The sequence below is a fragment of the Chiroxiphia lanceolata genome, chromosome 5, assembly GCF_009829145.1.
Source record: "Chiroxiphia lanceolata isolate bChiLan1 chromosome 5, bChiLan1.pri, whole genome shotgun sequence".
Classification (NCBI taxonomy): domain Eukaryota; kingdom Metazoa; phylum Chordata; class Aves; order Passeriformes; family Pipridae; genus Chiroxiphia; species Chiroxiphia lanceolata.
The window spans coordinates 24949930-24967079 of record NC_045641.1 but is presented as its reverse complement, the minus strand read 5'-3'; the positions used below and the strand labels follow the sequence as shown (position 1 = coordinate 24967079).

At 38.5% G+C, this 17150-nt stretch overlaps 1 protein-coding gene across 1 annotated transcript in view; it reads left to right on the top strand.

The window, feature by feature from the left end:
- ST7 (suppression of tumorigenicity 7) overlaps positions 1-17150 on the top strand; it is a 144616-nt gene that overhangs the window by 112117 nt on the left and 15349 nt on the right. Inside the window, 2 exon segments of the mRNA XM_032688681.1 lie at positions 8938-9010; positions 10536-10638. Of these exon segments, the coding sequence (XP_032544572.1) occupies positions 8938-9010; positions 10536-10638 (176 nt within the window).

Genomic DNA, 17150 nt, shown 5'->3' with positions numbered 1-17150 from the left:
CAGAAGACTACATGAACTTTTGTATTAATTTTTTGTATTTTTAGTAAACGTTGGTTTGTGCAGCATTGCATCTCTTTTATGTTCAAATCACAGGTGCTGCAGCTCTAGCCCCTTGAACTTCAGTTCAAGACACCAGGGTCTCAGAGATAGAGAATGAGAAGTGTTTAGCTTAAATTAAATGGGTTTTCCTTGTATTGTGTAGAAACTTTGTGACTGAAACAGGAATACAATCCAGTTCTCTTGAGCAGTGTTCATCAGCCTGCACAGTGCCACTCTTCCTCCTCTTACTGTAGTCTCTGGCTTACTCAGTAGCTACATTCCAAGTTCTGCAACAAGTGAATCAAGGATCCTGTAGCTGTCAGTTTCCTATTGTGTTACTAGACAGTCCTCATTCATCCTCAGAAAAGTCTTGTTCTGTGCCCTGGGTTATGGCAAGGGAGTTTATGAAAGGAATATTGTGTAATCATTTATGTAAAAATGAGATCATAACCTGCATGAATCAAATAGCTGACTTACATGAAACCTATTCAGCCTTAATTTTGATGTTTCTTAACTCTCTGTGTTTATCTTGTAGCCTTTAAAATTCTTAATTGCTAGCTCTTACTAGGTCTGGTGATCTTTGAACAGAGATTTAAGACCTGTAACATCCGAAGTTTTTGAAAAGGTAGATGGACATTATTTGAGCTACTGTTGTATAAATGCCTATGAATATGGACGCTGGAGCCTATTATATCCACGGTGCTTTGGACACTCTTTCTTGTTGATTCTTAGAAGGAATTGGCTGGTCTTCTGTTCCACTTGTCTATCTTCTGCTTCTTTTGCATGGTCATTTTCAGCTTTGTATTGCTCGCAGTTGCTATTAGAGGCTCCTTGTTCGGCCAGTACCTCTCATTCCCAGTGCCATTCTTCTGCCTCTCCTAACTACCTGTCCCAGTCTTCTCTTCAGGGCAGTGATGGTCAAGATACATTCCTCCTCTCTTAACATCTTTTCCATCTACTCTTTTCTGTGTTACTTCTGCTCCTCTTCCTTTGTCATTCTATATTGCGTTGCCAGGGTGCCAAAAACTAGAGCAATAAGAGCTCACACAGAGAATGGCTGCTCACTGTCAGCCTCTGTACTTGAACCCATATCATCACATGGAACATCACAGGGCAAGGGGGTGATGCATAAGTTTATTGGGGTACTGAGACGTGTACTTGATGAGCAAAGAATCTTTAGAGGGTATAACCAAAAAAATGCAGAAGCTTCCACTAAATATGTGCTAACTGCTTTCTTCTAAATCTTACAACTTTGGAAATTAAGATAAGTTTAGGAAATTAGGATAAATTTTAATGAGACTCTTAATAGACCATTGGCTTAATACTAACATGAGTACTGGCAGATTTCAGACTCCTGCACCAGACTGTGGCAGAGCTGAGGTTATTTAACAAAAGATAAATAAGCAACTAATTACAAGTAACATTAGTGATAATCACTGCTACCAGTCCAGTCTGGAATGTTTTCAGCTCTTTCTGGAGACAAATCATTATAAGCAGAGATCAGAATGTCACCCAGGCCCTTCAATACTGCCATTCTGTAGCAGTAATGACTCTAGGAGAGATCTTGGTTGTGCTTAGTCTGGTTGAAGAAATCGGCGGTTGAAGTGGTAACATCAGTATCTCATAGCTCATTGTATTTCAGTATTCTTGGGACACAGGGATAGATCCCTATAGTCTTATTTTGGCACGTTAAGAAGGAAGTAAATAGAAATGCCCATTTTTATGCCCCAGACACCACAGGATGTTGGCACCTTCTAGTCTTCAATGTAGTTGTGAAGCAGTAGTCCTGAGAGATAGCAGAACTGTGACAGAACAAGGAATTAAGCCATGCCTTCCCAATTCTCAAGACTAAACTCCAGTGCAAGCTCTACTTTGGCATACTAAAGCACTGATCCCTGGTTTTATACAGCACCATGGCGGCAGTTTATGTCTTGGAAATTGGAAAACTTGAAGGTGTGTTTTGTTTCTCTGAAGCATCTGATAAGAGTGAAAACAAGTGAGACTTTAAAAATAAAGCTCTTACTTTGGCTGTTTGAACACATGCAGTTTCAACTCATGCTTTGAGTATGGTGTGTGTATACACTAAGTATGCACAAGGACTCGGCAAACACAGGCTTAACCAGTATAACCCTTATAGTTCATGAGTCTCAGAAGGGCTGTCTCACGGAGTTTCAGCTCATTTTAGAACTCATCAGCTTCATGTGTTGTAAGATTTATTGGAATATAAAACACTGAACTCATTTATACTTTCCTATCTGCAGTTTCTGTTAATCCCACTCCACTGCCTTTTTTGACTAAGACCAAACCTGATTTACTGTATTTTGATAACATATGAACAAATTATTTCCTTGAGTAGTCTGCCCCCACCCTGGGATAAAAAGTTGGATCACATTATGTGAAACCTCAGCCTCTGCAAGCAGATGCACTGCTTTACCAAAAGCCATGTGTTAAATTGTGTTTATATTATGTACCTGGCAACAGAGCTGATGTCCATACTCATTTTCATGGAAAAAGGGCCTCATTAGTGGAACAGCATGCACTGTTGCTGAGCTACATCATTATGGTTTCAGAGTTCAATGTCTATCAATAAGAGTGAGTATGACCTAAATACTGTTGAATTCTGAAAATATTTTGGCTCTGATATAACTCATATCCATGTTATTTACAGCAGAAATAGTTATGGCTGCTAAAGAGACTTGATGGAATAAGCTAATGATATTGTAGTAGATAGTCTCTCTGCTCCTCTATCCTTGCTTTTTAGACAGATTGTTTTCCAGTGGACTTGAGCTGCATGTTCTGATGCTTAGAGCAACTGATTTATTAACTTCCCTGGTCAGCCAGTTGCTTTGATAAATATTATCTGGTAACCTGGGCGCTGTGTGAAAACTCAGATTTTTCTGGCAATTGGAAGTCAGGTTTAGAAAAAATACATGCTTCTGTATTTAGTCTTAGTGATGCAATGACTCCTCTCTAAACCTGTCCTTCCTTTCATTTTTTAATAGAACAGTGTTTTTCAGTGAGACTGTGGTATGACACCTTTTTATTTGTTAATAGCTTACTTAGCAGAACCCTACTTTAAATTAGTGTTAAATCAAAATGCAGGCATTTGAAGAAAAACTTTAAAAACAGACCCTTCTTTTTCTTGGAATACTTTTAAATTAGTGAAATCCAAACAAATAACACAGAGATATTAGTTTTCTAAAATGTAGCCTATTCAGGGCTACTCTTCTTTCTCCTACCTTTCTGTCCAATTTCTTCTTGTCCTTACAGACTTAAGAAATGAGTAAATTCTATTTATATTGAAGAGAGAGAGGAGAGATATCTATATATTGAAATATCTATATTATGTATATTCCTTTTGTAGAGACTTGAGATTGATGAACCAATTGCCTGCAGCCATCAGTTGCATTAGCTATGGTCTCCAGAGGTTTATGTGTGTATGTGTGTGTGTATATATATATTTGAGATCACGTCTCCATCCATTTCATTACTTGCCATATTATGTTTGACATTTTGGGAAGATGTTCTACCTAGTGGAGCTAACTGGGTAGGTGTTCTAAGTGCAATAAAGGGTTTTCTTCTGGCTTAAAAGATGTAGCAGGTAGCAGTATGGAAGCAACCGTTAACTCATGCACACTATTTATAATCCTTTTGTTTTTTTGAAGGAGAGATCTTAAGAGAAAGTTTTTTTTTTTAGTTAAGGTCATACTGAAGTCTAGTCCACTTGCCTCAAGAGATGGAAATCATGTGACACCTGCAGTTTGTGTAACAGTAATCAAGAGAATAGTTTGTTCGTATCACATCTTTTTCAGCTTCTGCTTCTAAGAATTAGTTTCTTTCTCATGTCAAAATCACTTGTCACTTCAGCTAGGTCTCTGCATCAGTTCTATGTCTGTTCATACCATCTGGTCTCCTCTTTTTGCCATATGATTATGTGGGGGTTTTCATTTGTCCTGTATGTGCAAAACCACAAAAAGTCTAAAGTAATTTTACTAATCTTGCTCTTTTTAATCTTCTGTATCAGAAATTTTTCCTTCCCTCTATAGGCATTTAGGATTGAATTGGTCAAGTTAAAGGAGCTGGCACCTTCTTGGTCACTGATATGCATCTCAGCAAGAGTTGCATATGAAAGGTTTAAAAGCAGCAGTTGTAAATCTTTCCATAGCTGAACAGTGTAAGTTTTAGTTGTGGTCATGGCAAAATAAAGACTTTTTGTTTGTGCTGAAGTGTTTTTTCCATACCATCAGGGACCAAAGTCAAGCCCTTAGCATACATAGTGGCCATGGGTTTGTGTTTGATTGGGTGTTTCCCACCACTGAGGAAGAATGTTAAAAGTACAGAGCATCAGAACTGTTTTATTTTGTAAGCACTGTGTTCATAGTTGTGCTCCCTCCAGCATGTTTTGTAGAAAAAATGAATTGAATGTTCTAATGGGAGATAATACTGCAGAATAGTACATCTTTTTGACAGTGTTTTTCCTCTGATGTTCAGTTCATACTTTATTGATTTCCATCCTTGTTTTTAGCCATTTGTATGAGTTTAATTCACTTTCTTTCTTAATATTTTGTCTTCATAGATGACTGGATCTCTCTTCTATCATCACCAGTCCATCCTGCACATATTTATTTGCCTAGAGCACTTTCAGTCTTTCCCATAAGCAGTTCTTCCTACCCCTTGTGTAAGAGTTGACAATCTAACCTGCAGGTGCCAAGAACTTGGGGGGTTCTGTGCTGACAGAGCAAGCATTGGCCTAACACTTAAACATGAGAGTCTGCAGAGAGGCTGAGGGACAAAAATCAGAGCTGGGATTTGCCCCAAGCCATAGCACAATATATGTCCTGTATTCCACCATTCTTTGTTTTACCTCTTCACATAACTTCTTCCAGTTTGTTGATACACTTTCAGTAACATATTTGAAAATATGTGAATGCCAGCAGCTTAATATTGTCTCTCTATAGTGCTGTGTGAAGAATTTAGATGATATATGGCATATTTGGGATATCCATAGCATCTTTCCATTAATTCAGTCTCACAAGCAACTGCTTAAGAAGCAAATGAATAGTAAGAATTCATTGTCTCGACCCCCCATACCTGACTGCAGCTAATGGAAAGAAAATGCTTATAAATTAAGTCTAGACTTTTGTATTCTATTTAAACATACAAGCAATAAGGAAGAAGGAGAGTCTTTTTTAGAATGACACATGAGTTCTTATTAGGCAAAAATGCCGTGATGGATTTGACAGCAGAATAGCAGTCACATCTTTCAGCACATTGTGGGAGCTCCACCAGTAATCACAGGAGGGTGGGAAACAGCGTATGTGAAGATATTTTGCCAGATGGCTCACAGAGCTGGACACAGTCATTTATTAAAACTTCACATTGGTTCCTGACAGAGTACATATCTCCTAGGACTAGTTTGGACATGATTCCCTTGCTAAATTCAAGTTGTTACCAGACATAATTGTTTTATGCCTTTCTCTAAAATATGAGGGTGCAGTTTTGGAGACGAAGTCTAAATTATATGAGGATTTTTAAGTATTGTAGTCATCAGACCAGCATATAACAGAACCAAGTACTTATGGTCTAATATGGAGCAAATAAAAAGCAAAAGACTTCTGAAGGGAAGCGGGCATGGACCTGCTGAGGACTGTCTCAGTTGGACTAGGTGATGTCCAGAGGTCACTTCCAACCCTAACTGTTTTGTGATTCTGTGATAAACACAGACATTTGTATATATTTCTTCCACTCTTAGGGAACAGTAGGTATTATCCTCAAACAAGTACTGCTTGATTATTAAGAGCATAGGATTGGAAGAGTCCTCCTGGGTGAGCCAGGCCCCCTGTTGTTGCATTCTCTGCATGTTACTGCCCCTTCCACGAGCTGAGCAAGCTCCATCCTAGAATTAGCTGTTTTGTTTTCCCCATTGTTCTACCTGGAAATCTGCCTCAAAAATTCACTTCACAGAAACCTTTTAATCTCTGGCCTAGATTTAATTCTTGTGCCAACGTTATCCATTATCTAGGCAATCCTTCTCCTTTCCTGATGTTCCATGTGGGTATGCATAGGGAACAGTTGTATCTTTTCTCAGTCTTTATTTCATTTGGTTTGATAAAAAACTATCCAGACCTTCTGCTTACTTTTGTTGTTCTTGACCAAGGGGGATCAGATTTGAACACAACATTATTTGAGAAATCTCATTTCTTCCGCAGAAATGATTCACGTGGTGTACCTGAGCCTTACCTCATCTCACCACATTTCCCTTCCTTGCAGATGCCAGCAGTTCATTGTGAATCATCCTGCAATCTCTATGCACAGATGTTTCCTGCTCAGGAACACATACTGCCTACTAGAAGATATTATTTTGTAATACTGTGTTTTGTTTTAATGTATTTAACCCTATATCAAGCTCCATTCTTACTGCATGATCTCTTAGCCAAGAATTGTAATAATCCTCACAACTTGGTCCATGCAACTTCCACTGAACATTCTCCATTCAAGTATCAATGATTAGATGCAGAAACTAGGTTGTATACATGTAATTAGAAGTTGAGTGGTCTCCTTGTTTAACCTCATGGCTGAATTCACATTTTCTTCCTGTCATTTTGGGTTTTGCTGGCTTTTACTGCTTACTTTGATGAAATTGAGTGGGCAGCTTTTATCAGCATAACAACTGCTTTTCCTGTGCTGCATCAGTTATGTGCTCCAGACCTCTGGATTCCTTCTAGTTCAAACATATAGAAAAGTGAAATGGTGCTCTCACTGTTATTAGAAATCTGAGCAAGCATCCTCTGTTTGGTCTTTATTTTATCTCTAGAGTTCACCTTTTGCCTTGGGAAAATAAATTTCCGGGATCTTCTAGTCAGACCTTTCTAGGCGGAAGATCCCTTCTGCGTCATTCTTGCAAACTTTTAAAGGTCAGATCCCAAACCAGCATTATTAGGTTTGAACTGATGCAGGGGAAAATATTTCCCATGAGGTAATGGTGGTTTGATGGCCCAGAGAAACACAGGTAAGGGGAAAATAAGGTATTCTGTTGACCAATTGAAATCCTTATAAATGTTTTTATAAGCACATCGTTGGTTTTCCCATGTGGTTTTTTTCTTTTCTGTTCCTCTACCTTTCACTCCATTTATAATTTCACGAATAAGGTTTATACTGAAAGACAGAGACCAGTGTATTCTGAAAAAGGGCATTTCTGCTTATTAGAAATAACTTCTAAGTTAAGGAAAACCTGGTATAAGCAGGGTTATTGAATGTGCTTATAAATATTTTCTCTGCCTGTCATCGAAGATGTGTCTGTGTCTGTAGCTGTCTTCTATTAGTGGAGTAATTAACATATCTGTCATCCAGCCTGCTTTGCATGCTGTGATTGCAATTACTTTAGTCACTACAATTACATACTCCAGTGAAAATATAGTTGGAAATATTATAGAGGAGCTTCCAACAAGATCTGTACATCTCATACTTGAAGGGCAAGTGCATTAGAAGATAATAGAGAGGATTTAACAGGTAGCATTTTCAAAGTGCCTCAGTCATTTTGACAGTGTTTTCTGTCTAACAGAACATTGTGCCTATTTGCTTCTTTATTAATAAGTGAGGGATGGTGGCTGCTGAGATATAACTCGCTTATCCTCTTTATCTCCCTTTTGTAGCCCTGTCTTGCAAGTTATAAGTTCAGTAAATCACAAGTTTCTCTTAATCCGAAAGTTAGCAAGTTACCCATGGTAATTTTGTCTTTCTAAGCAAGTTTAATAAAAACCAAGGGATAGATAGTTTTTTAGAACAATAGTCAGATTAGTTGCTCCTCACTTTTACAGTGGATTTACTGAAGTGCCTTATGTTTACTATACTGCATTTGCTATTTACTGTAGGAAGCTCTCACAGTGTGCAGAAGTGTTTGCAGAATCCAGCCTTTAGTGGGTTTGGTTTGTTGGGTTTTTTTTCATCAAGCTGTAGTCTTTAACTTTTTAATGCTGGAATATTTCAGTTGCTATATAATATGTGTCTGCTGGGTAGATTACAGAATCACAGATTATGCTGAGTTGGAAGGGACCCACAAGGATCATCAAGTCCACCCCTTATCCCTGCACAGGACCATCCCCAAGAGTCACACCATGAGATTACTAATGTGAAAGTCAATTCTTCTCTGTAACACTGGGAACAAATATATCATTCAAGTCTGTTAAGGAGCATTTCTCTCTATCTTTTGAATGCTTTATGCCAATTTGCTATTAGAGAACAGGTATAAATTAATTAATGGATTAAGTCAGGTTTATGGCTGCTGAGTGTCTCTGGAACAGGATAAAATGGCCAGAGACTGTCTGGTGAATGTTTTGCTCCAACATTCCCTGAGAGGCAAACACCTTATTTCACTGTTAATCACAGCAATAAATCTACTGGTTGGTTGCTTGCAAGTCAAAGCCATTATTACTTGAATAGCTGTCCTAACTTGTATAGCTGCCACACACTCATATTAGACAACTACTTCTGCGTGAAAACATGAAGACTGAATAAGATAGCCCTCAGCTATTACTTAGATGTTTTGTGAACAACGGAAAAATTAATGTATTCCAGGTTACCTATACATTTATGTATGGAATAATGAATTCTTTCATTATGTCTCTATCATGTCAGTCTTTGAATTATTTCTCTAATGAGCCCAGTTGCCGTTTAAGTAACAGTTCCAGTGGTCATTAACACACATTTTAAAGCCTGTATATAAGGTGAAAATTAAAAAAATCCATGTGATATGGCAGCATAAGTCCAATATCAGAAAGTATTCTGAGTTCCCATAGTAATTTTGCATATGTCATGCTTACTCTGAAGTATCAATCAAACACTTGTCTTTCTGCAGACTTTTAAGTTTTCAGATGTTTATTTTTTTCTTCTTTTCAACAGATATAAGCTTACCAAAATCAGCAACAATATGTTACACAGCTGCATTGCTCAAAGCCAGAGCTGTCTCTGACAAGTAAGTGCTTAAGAACCACTGTCAAGCAAAAATCCTGATTTAACTCAAGATTTCTCTTAACTGAGCCCACACCCTAACAATCTGCTCAGTGGCAGGAAAATTCTGTCCTGTAGTAAATTCACAAAATTACTTTATATATGAGAAAAATTTGCAGTGATCAAACATTGTACTTCAGATATTAAGGAAAGAAGAGAACTAGCATAAATTCAGTTCTTTTTTCAGTTTTACATATACTATCTGGGTGAGCTTTGGCTTCCTAGATAGTATAATGAAGATGCAACTAAAGAGGGTTGTGTGGCTGAACCTCTTCAAATTTGTATAAACCTGACCATAAAAAGGTAATAAATAAATGCGGATGCACTGGTAGCAATGTCATTTTACAAGACGTGTCAGAAGACTGCGCACCTACTTATTTAGCGGCAGGTGGATTTAGCATTATTATGTCAGGGGTTCTGAGAGGTAGATGACGTTCATATTTTTAGAGACACAAATATCTGTTCATTCCTGTGATGTTTTTCTCTTGGGTCTCACCTTTCCAAGGTGCTGAGCACATCTATGTGATGCCTGTGGACTTGAGAGCACTGGCCCGTTCTGAAAGGGTGCTCAGCTCCTTGTGAGATGGATCTCAAAAATGATTCTGCTCTCAAGTGCCTTTACACAAATCCCAGGCAGAGTTGTGTCTGTGCACCTGAGGGTCGAATGCCCCCCTAAAGTTGGAAAGCAAGTAGAGTGGAAAGCCATTTTCTTGCCTGACATCCTGACAGTTTTTGCTTTTAAAGTGTATGTACACATCAAGATCTAAGTAATTTTCTTTCATTCTTTTTATCCTGTAGATCGCCAGTACCTACTGCAACATCTTTCCTCCCTACACAGCGACTCCAGCTTGGGAGGGCAGGGCTAAGGTTGTCACAGCTTTCCCTGTGGTGTCTGCCTGCCAAGTACAGCTCTGGAGTTAGCCGTGGGGTGTGAGGTGAGAAAGAGATTGCATGGTCTGGTTTTTTATTCACTGGGGCAGATGATTTGCCCACAGTTTGGGCATGCTACCCTCAATGGTGCTGCGGCCAGTAGACCACCTGCTACTGCTGCTGCATCCATCCCAAACTGACCCAGGGGCCTTGGGTTGGGAACGTCCCTAAAACTTCCCCAAACCTGTTTTTAATAGAAACCCTCCAACAATAATTTGGCTTTGTGGGTTTTTTTCCTTTTTTTCTTTTCTTTTTTCTGCAACTTCAGCCTTGAATATGCCCCTTAGCGAGATACCTAGAGCAAATTTAGATTAGTGACAGAGAAGGGACTTTTGGATGGATTTTCTTCCATGATTAGATACAAACATGCTTTCCACTTCTGCTGGGATCTCACTGGCCTTGACGTAATAGATCACTCAGAGTTTCCACTTGCTATGGAAATTTGGAGAGCATAGGAAAATGACTCAGTTTGGTTACATGGGCCCATGTTCTAGATTCCTCTTCTGGCTTTTTCTTGCTAACATTTCTGACCTAATGTGTTTGTTTCTTTGCTTTTGTAGATTTTCTCCAGAGGCTGCCTCAAGGCGAGGGCTGAGTACTGCAGAGATGAATGCAGTAGAAGCTATTCACAGAGCAGTAGAATTTAATCCACATGTGCCAAAAGTGAGTACTGAGAAAACATTGTCATAGCTCTAACACTGCTGAGGACATAACTCCTGATTTTTGTGTTAGATTGTTGAGCAAACAATGGGGAGGGAAAGAAGCTGATAGTATACATAGGTTTTTTGTTTCACATTCAGGACTGTGCAACTTGAAATTTAGCTAAAGTGGATTGCGGTAGTAGACACCACCAAATGTTATGATGCAGCACAGAACCATACATAAAGACAGATTATTATTTGCAAAATAACCATCAAAGATCTTCTAGTTCAAAATAGCATATTTTATTTGTTTTGATGATTATATGTAAGAATATGTTTTGGCATGCTGTACTATCTTTGGAGTTAACGGTGTGCTTTATATGAGTTGCATTAGTAATTCCTTATGCAGTACCCTGTCATTAAGTTCTGAGAATGCAAAGCTCAGAGATGAAGAATTGCATAGAACTACAAAGACTAAAAATGGATTTATGTTCTAATTCCATAATCCCCTCTCTAGATATGTATCTCAGCAGTAAGAATCTTGCCCAGAGGCTGCTAAAGGCTAATGTATTTTATTATTTCATCACCTGATACTCAGTATTGCAGTATATAAGTTCACTGAAAAGGCAAACTAGAGGCAGATGCTTTTTGGCCGTTGAACTTTTTTGCCCTTTGAAAGTAAGCAACAGAAGACTGGTATATGTTAATGTAGGGAGCCTATTCATTAGGTACAGGTGAACACCAAGTCTGGTCAAGAGAAACCCAAAACCTCTCCCATATGTACACATGGATTGCAGAAAGTTAATTCTCATACATTGCAGGAATTAAATGTTTTTTCTGTGAGCTTTATCTATTATGCTAACCACTAAATAGTATAGTGTAGCTATCTCCAAGTTAGGCTGTTTGCTTAATAAAATTATCTAGACTTCCTCTACGGGCGGTGGAAAGAACAAACTATCTTAGACATCTCTAGGCAGACTTTACCTCCAAGGTGTCTGTTTCTACACTGACTATGAAAGGATCAACTCTTTTCCAGTAAAAACTTGGCTTTTAGACAACAAAGTTTAGGTGGATGAGTCCCTTTGTATTATTAACTATCTTCTATTTTTGTGCCATACTATAAAATTAAAATATTAAATGAAGTTTGGTTCCAGGGCTGCTTCTCTGGAACTTTCTTCACTTTCTTCCATCCCAATTATTCTTGCACCAATACAACTATTGGTATTTCTCTTCTGCCTCGTTGCCTGTTTAACTCTGTAGTCTAGTCCTGTTCTGGGTGAACCTTTCTGAGTGTTTTACTGAAGCCCAGTTAGAGATCTTGGCAAGCAAAGATACTAGTTTCACCTGTCATAAGCAATCCTTGGAAGCCTGTTCCTTACTTATCTCTGTGCCTTTGATGATTATCTCCATCAAAATCTGCTTTAACAATTTGCATACTAACGTTTCCATATTGACACACAGTGTTTCTCTTTAAATGAATGGCTGTGCATTTACTTCTCTCGTCACTTGATTCTGAGTGGGGATCTTTTTGCTTTAGGTCAGTTTTGCTAGTCTGGCTGTGTCTGAGACTGGTTCAGGGACAAAGATAGTGGCCTCCACTTCTGTACATGCTCCTAATATCCATCCTGCTATTGTCACCAGACTCTGCACTGTCATTAAACTGAGGCTAAGTCTCATTTACTGCCTTTTTGCTTTTTCTATTTCTGTTTGTGCTTAAGAGTGTGATGTTCTTTGGTTTGACTTCCTTCGCAAAATTCACCCTACTGTAAGTTGTGCCATTTGCTGCATAACCTCTGTACTTCCAGACCTACAAGATCCTGCTTTTCTTGTAGATCAGAACTTTCATTCATCACTTGTGGATATAGATTAATATGCAGCACTGCTGCTTTCACATTTACTCCTTCTGCTATTAGCCAAAGAATAGTAAAGTGTGAAAGGATGGATTTGGTTGTAGTTTTATGCACAGTGTAGATATCACAGCTCAATTTTCACCCAGTTATGATTGATGTCATATCTTTGTTCTTAATGAAATAGAGATAAGTTTTAGCAAGCATCACAAGAAATCTAACAGGTCCACAAAACTAATGTGTCTTCAGAGCTTCTTTAGGATTTAAACACTAATGAGTCTTTTGTTCAGACTGAGGAAGAAATAAATTAAAAGGTGACAAATTATTTAAGATTCCCAGCAGAAGCCTTGAAAGCAGGTTCTACACCTGAAGAGAAAAAAATACAGTTTAGTATGTTTCTGTTTTGTCTCAAAAGATTTTACTGTTTTCAGTGCAAATGGTTAAAATATTGAATTACCGCATAAAAAGGTTATTACTGGATATACATTTTCAAGGCATTTAATTGGAAATAGCACGTTTTTGCTAATAAGATTCTGAGACAAAGAGAATGCAAGAAACATACTCAGAACATGCTGAGAGATGCTGCTAAGTTGGATTTACCAAGAAAGGGAGACTGGGTCTCCTATTGTAACCTATTGCAAGTTCGTGTAAAACAGCCATGGGCTTCTTACAATGATGCTCATTCCCCTGGAAGATGATGGCCAGATTGCAGTTCCATAGGGATATTGCAGAGGTCAGATATACTTTTTACCCTTTTTTAAAATGTAATCTAAATATGTAGGAACACCTTAAGAAGAAGCGGTTTAAAAATCCCAGATTTCCATCTTTATGAAGATGTTAGAAACCCTGCAAAAACACCTACTTTCCACACAGAAACCACTGTGTATGCATGGATCTGGGAGTCTTGTCAGTATGCATGTCATGAATATGTTGGCACCCCCTTCCATTGATTCTAGATGGCAACGCATCACTTTTTGGTTTATTTTCTGTCTGCATGAAAATTACTTTCACAGAGGCCTAATATGGCTGACAGTCTTTCTTCAGGCAGCCACTCTTACAGCAAAAACCCTTTTCTGACACAGGTCTCTTTCATTTTTGAGTACATTTCTATGACAATTTAATTCCCAGCCATAGGTGATAAATTCTCATCATTTTGGAATACACTGGAGTTAAGATATGGCAAATGAAGGGACCAGAATTTAGTTTGAGTGATCTGTGCAGCCTGCCAGATCTCTCCAGGAAGCTGGGCAGCTGATCTGACTGTGCTGTTTCTGGAAGCTGAGCTGTGCAGGGTAAGGCCAGCTCAATTTTGTCAACTACGATCTCCTTTGTGACTGCAGCAAAAATGGAACCATTGTCAAACGGATCAAGACTTCTTATTTTGAAGACATTTTGCCTGTAAAAAGGCTTCTTTGCTTGAAAGTGGCTTAATTTTTTAAACTGTAACGGGAAAACAAATCTGATACAATGTATTTCATCTTTCTACAGTTCATTTTGTTTATGTTACTGAGTCAGCTACAGCAAATTGCAGCTTTATACTTTGGCAGAGATTGCCTGTGTAAAAAGAAAGCACTTCACCAGTCTGAGTGTCTTCAGGGTTCTTTGTAGTAGAAAAAAACATAACCCATAGCACATCAAAGTCAGCAATACATCAGAAAAGAACAAAGCAAAGAGCTGTGAATTCCACTACGAGAAGAATCACAACAAATTTTATCACTTGTTTGTGAAGACTTGTCTGAATTTTTTTTAACCATCTTTGTCTTAAATGAGATTCTATGGATTAGTATCCCTTTGTTATAGTGTAGCACCATACACTGTGTAGTTTTGTTCCCAAGGAAACGTGCTGACACTGTCTGACAACGTACTGCTCAAAAATTTAGGGGTTAAACAAAGAAGGCTGTATTGCCACTGAAGCTGTAATTCCAGAGGGTTTTGTATGGAAAAAGAGAGTAGTACATCCTATGTAATGGAGAGTGCATAATTTGTGGAGTGGTTGAGAAAAAAGTATATGTACACACACATAACTTTGTCATTGTTATTTATATGTGTTTGGAGCTTCCCTGCTTGAATGTAATGCAACTCTCCAAGCTAATGCTGATAAGCTATCACAGGTGTTTCTGGGACATTCCTCAATTGTGGAACACCCCTTCTGAACTGATTTGCAGGGCTCCTTCCCTGCATTCAAACTCTTGAAAAATACCCTCATGCTTTTGTGATCTATGAGACTAGAGCTATGAAGAGAAAACAGATGATGGTCCATATATCTAATTGTTAAAAGTGAGTCAAAAGTGTGTCCTGCACAGTTGTATGGGGTTGGTATGTAAGCCAGGAGCTGCATTAGTTTGGAGAGAGTCCCTGCTGAAGTATGCTGCATTTGAATCAGACACATTAAATACTGATATTACTTCAAAAAAATGCCAATTTCATGTGTAAACGTTTCTTAAAAAGATGTAACAAACCATTGACTTAAGCACTTAAAGATTATCTGTTCTCCATTGCATCCCTTCTCATTTTCTTATTTATTTTTACTTTTTTAATAAGAACTGTGTCTGTCTTTATACTTGTGTGGTTTCTAGTAACTTGTAGTTGCTAATAGAAACAAATAATGCAAACAAACCTATAGACCAGATGGGAAGTAAATCTGTTCCGCACACCCATGATATTACAGAGAAACTATTTGAGACATGTTTAAGAGAGTTTTAACTGTTCAGGTGAGACAGTGATGTGTTTATGTACCTCCAGCAAAAAGGCCAAACTTCTAATTACCTGAGTTCAAAGAGAATTGTAGGTGACTTACAAGTGGCTTCTCTAGGCATGTAGAGAAACCAGTATTGGAATTGTCTTAAGCTCATGTTGTTCATCCCGCTGGGAGGAGCAGAGTTCCTGTTCAGACAATGTTGAATTCTCGTGTTCTGGCCTGGAGGGATGCTGTCACAGGTGCAGGAGTGACTGTTGCCTGTTTGCGACCTGAGCTGTAATTTCAGAGTCAAATTGTACAATTGAGGAATAGAACGAAATCTGCCTGGGATAGGTTGATTTATTTTATAAAAGGTCACTGAAGTAATGTGGAATGCTAAAGCACTCGCAGCAGAGGAGAATTAGTAGCCAGAGAACTGTCAATATTATGAAATAAATAATGTATATTCAATTTATGTAAGAGGAATATAAACTCCACCGTGTTGCACTACATGTATACAAGGTCCACTGTCATCCTCCAAATGCTCATTAAAAGATATTTCCATATGTGTACAGAATGGCTATAGCTCAGCTGTATCTATCACAATGTTATGTAACTGGCCCAGAAACCCTCTGTGGAAGCAAGTGAAAACTACTGTTACAGTTGTTGTAACTCCTAAATATAGTTCCTTGACAGAAAAAGTTTAGAGAGGAGAGAGAGACTAGAAAAACAAAAAAAAAAGACAACCCAAAAAAATACAAGCCAGAACAATGCAGCGACAAAGGGCTGATTGAGCCATCTCTTGATGGCAGGAATCATTGCACAACTTCATTATTCACTCCTAACTTGATTGAGACTAGGTCACAGAATCATAGAACACGCTGAGTTGGAAGGGACCCACCAGGATCATTGAGTCCAGCTCCTGGCTCTGCGCAGGACACCCCAAAAGTCACACCATGTGCCCGAGAGCATTGTCCAAACACTTCTTGAACTCTTTCAGGCTTGGTACTCTGACCACTTCCTGGGGAGCCTGTTCCAGTGCACAATACGAGTCCCGTCACTGGTCACAAGAGTGAAGAGATCATTCTGACTGAAATTTTCTGTCTTTTCTGAGCTGTTTCCTGTTTTAAGAGGAACATGATAACCCCAGATGGTGGTGACATGCTATTTCTTCTTCTAGTTAAACTTCTTAATTTGTTAATGAAAAACAAATGCAGCTGTAGATGTGTTGGACTTATCATCTCCATTTTCTCCATGAATGCCTAGCTCTTTGGTAGGTTTCTTATTTAGGCTCTTGCTTGACTCTCCATCTGAAGTGGAACCGTGCTTAGGTTCAGAGCTCTGCCAGGTATTCAAAGTATTGATAATGTAGTGAAGTTCTGTTACCTAAATTGTGGAGGCTGTGGTTGAATCTGAGTGGATGCCAGTGTATCAGGAGTTACAGTTAATAGGGAGTGTGTCAAGAGGTGTAGGTTTCTTTTATGAATTTTAGTGGTATGATTGAATTTTGTGTCCCTATTAGTCCTGTAACAATGAAGGTTATGCTCTGGAATGAGGCCTTTGGAAATTTTGAGATATAAATAGTCAGATTTCCACTCTGAAATCTTTGGTGGCTGAAGACTGCACCTGTCCAGTGTAGTAGGTTTGATTAAATGCAATAACAGCCTCTTCAAAACTATGATCAGATGTCTTTGGCTGATTTTTTCCAAGAGCTGGAGCTGCTTGTTGCATGCAGAAATTCATCAGGATTGTGGTTCATCATTATATTGGCAGCATGAGGACTGCAGCTTATAGGATAGTTTTGAAGAAAGATTTTTTTTTTAATTTAATTTTATTTCGCTAGAATTTGTCCGCTTGTCCAATACAGAATGTTTTGGGGGACCATGTTGATTTCATGGACAATCTGCTGGAAACCTAGCAGATTGCTGGGACTTAGTCCTACCTGTAAAAAGTCTGGGGCCAGTAGCCTGCAGTTACTGTAAAAGGGGGCTACCCTTGGCTATGCTATCT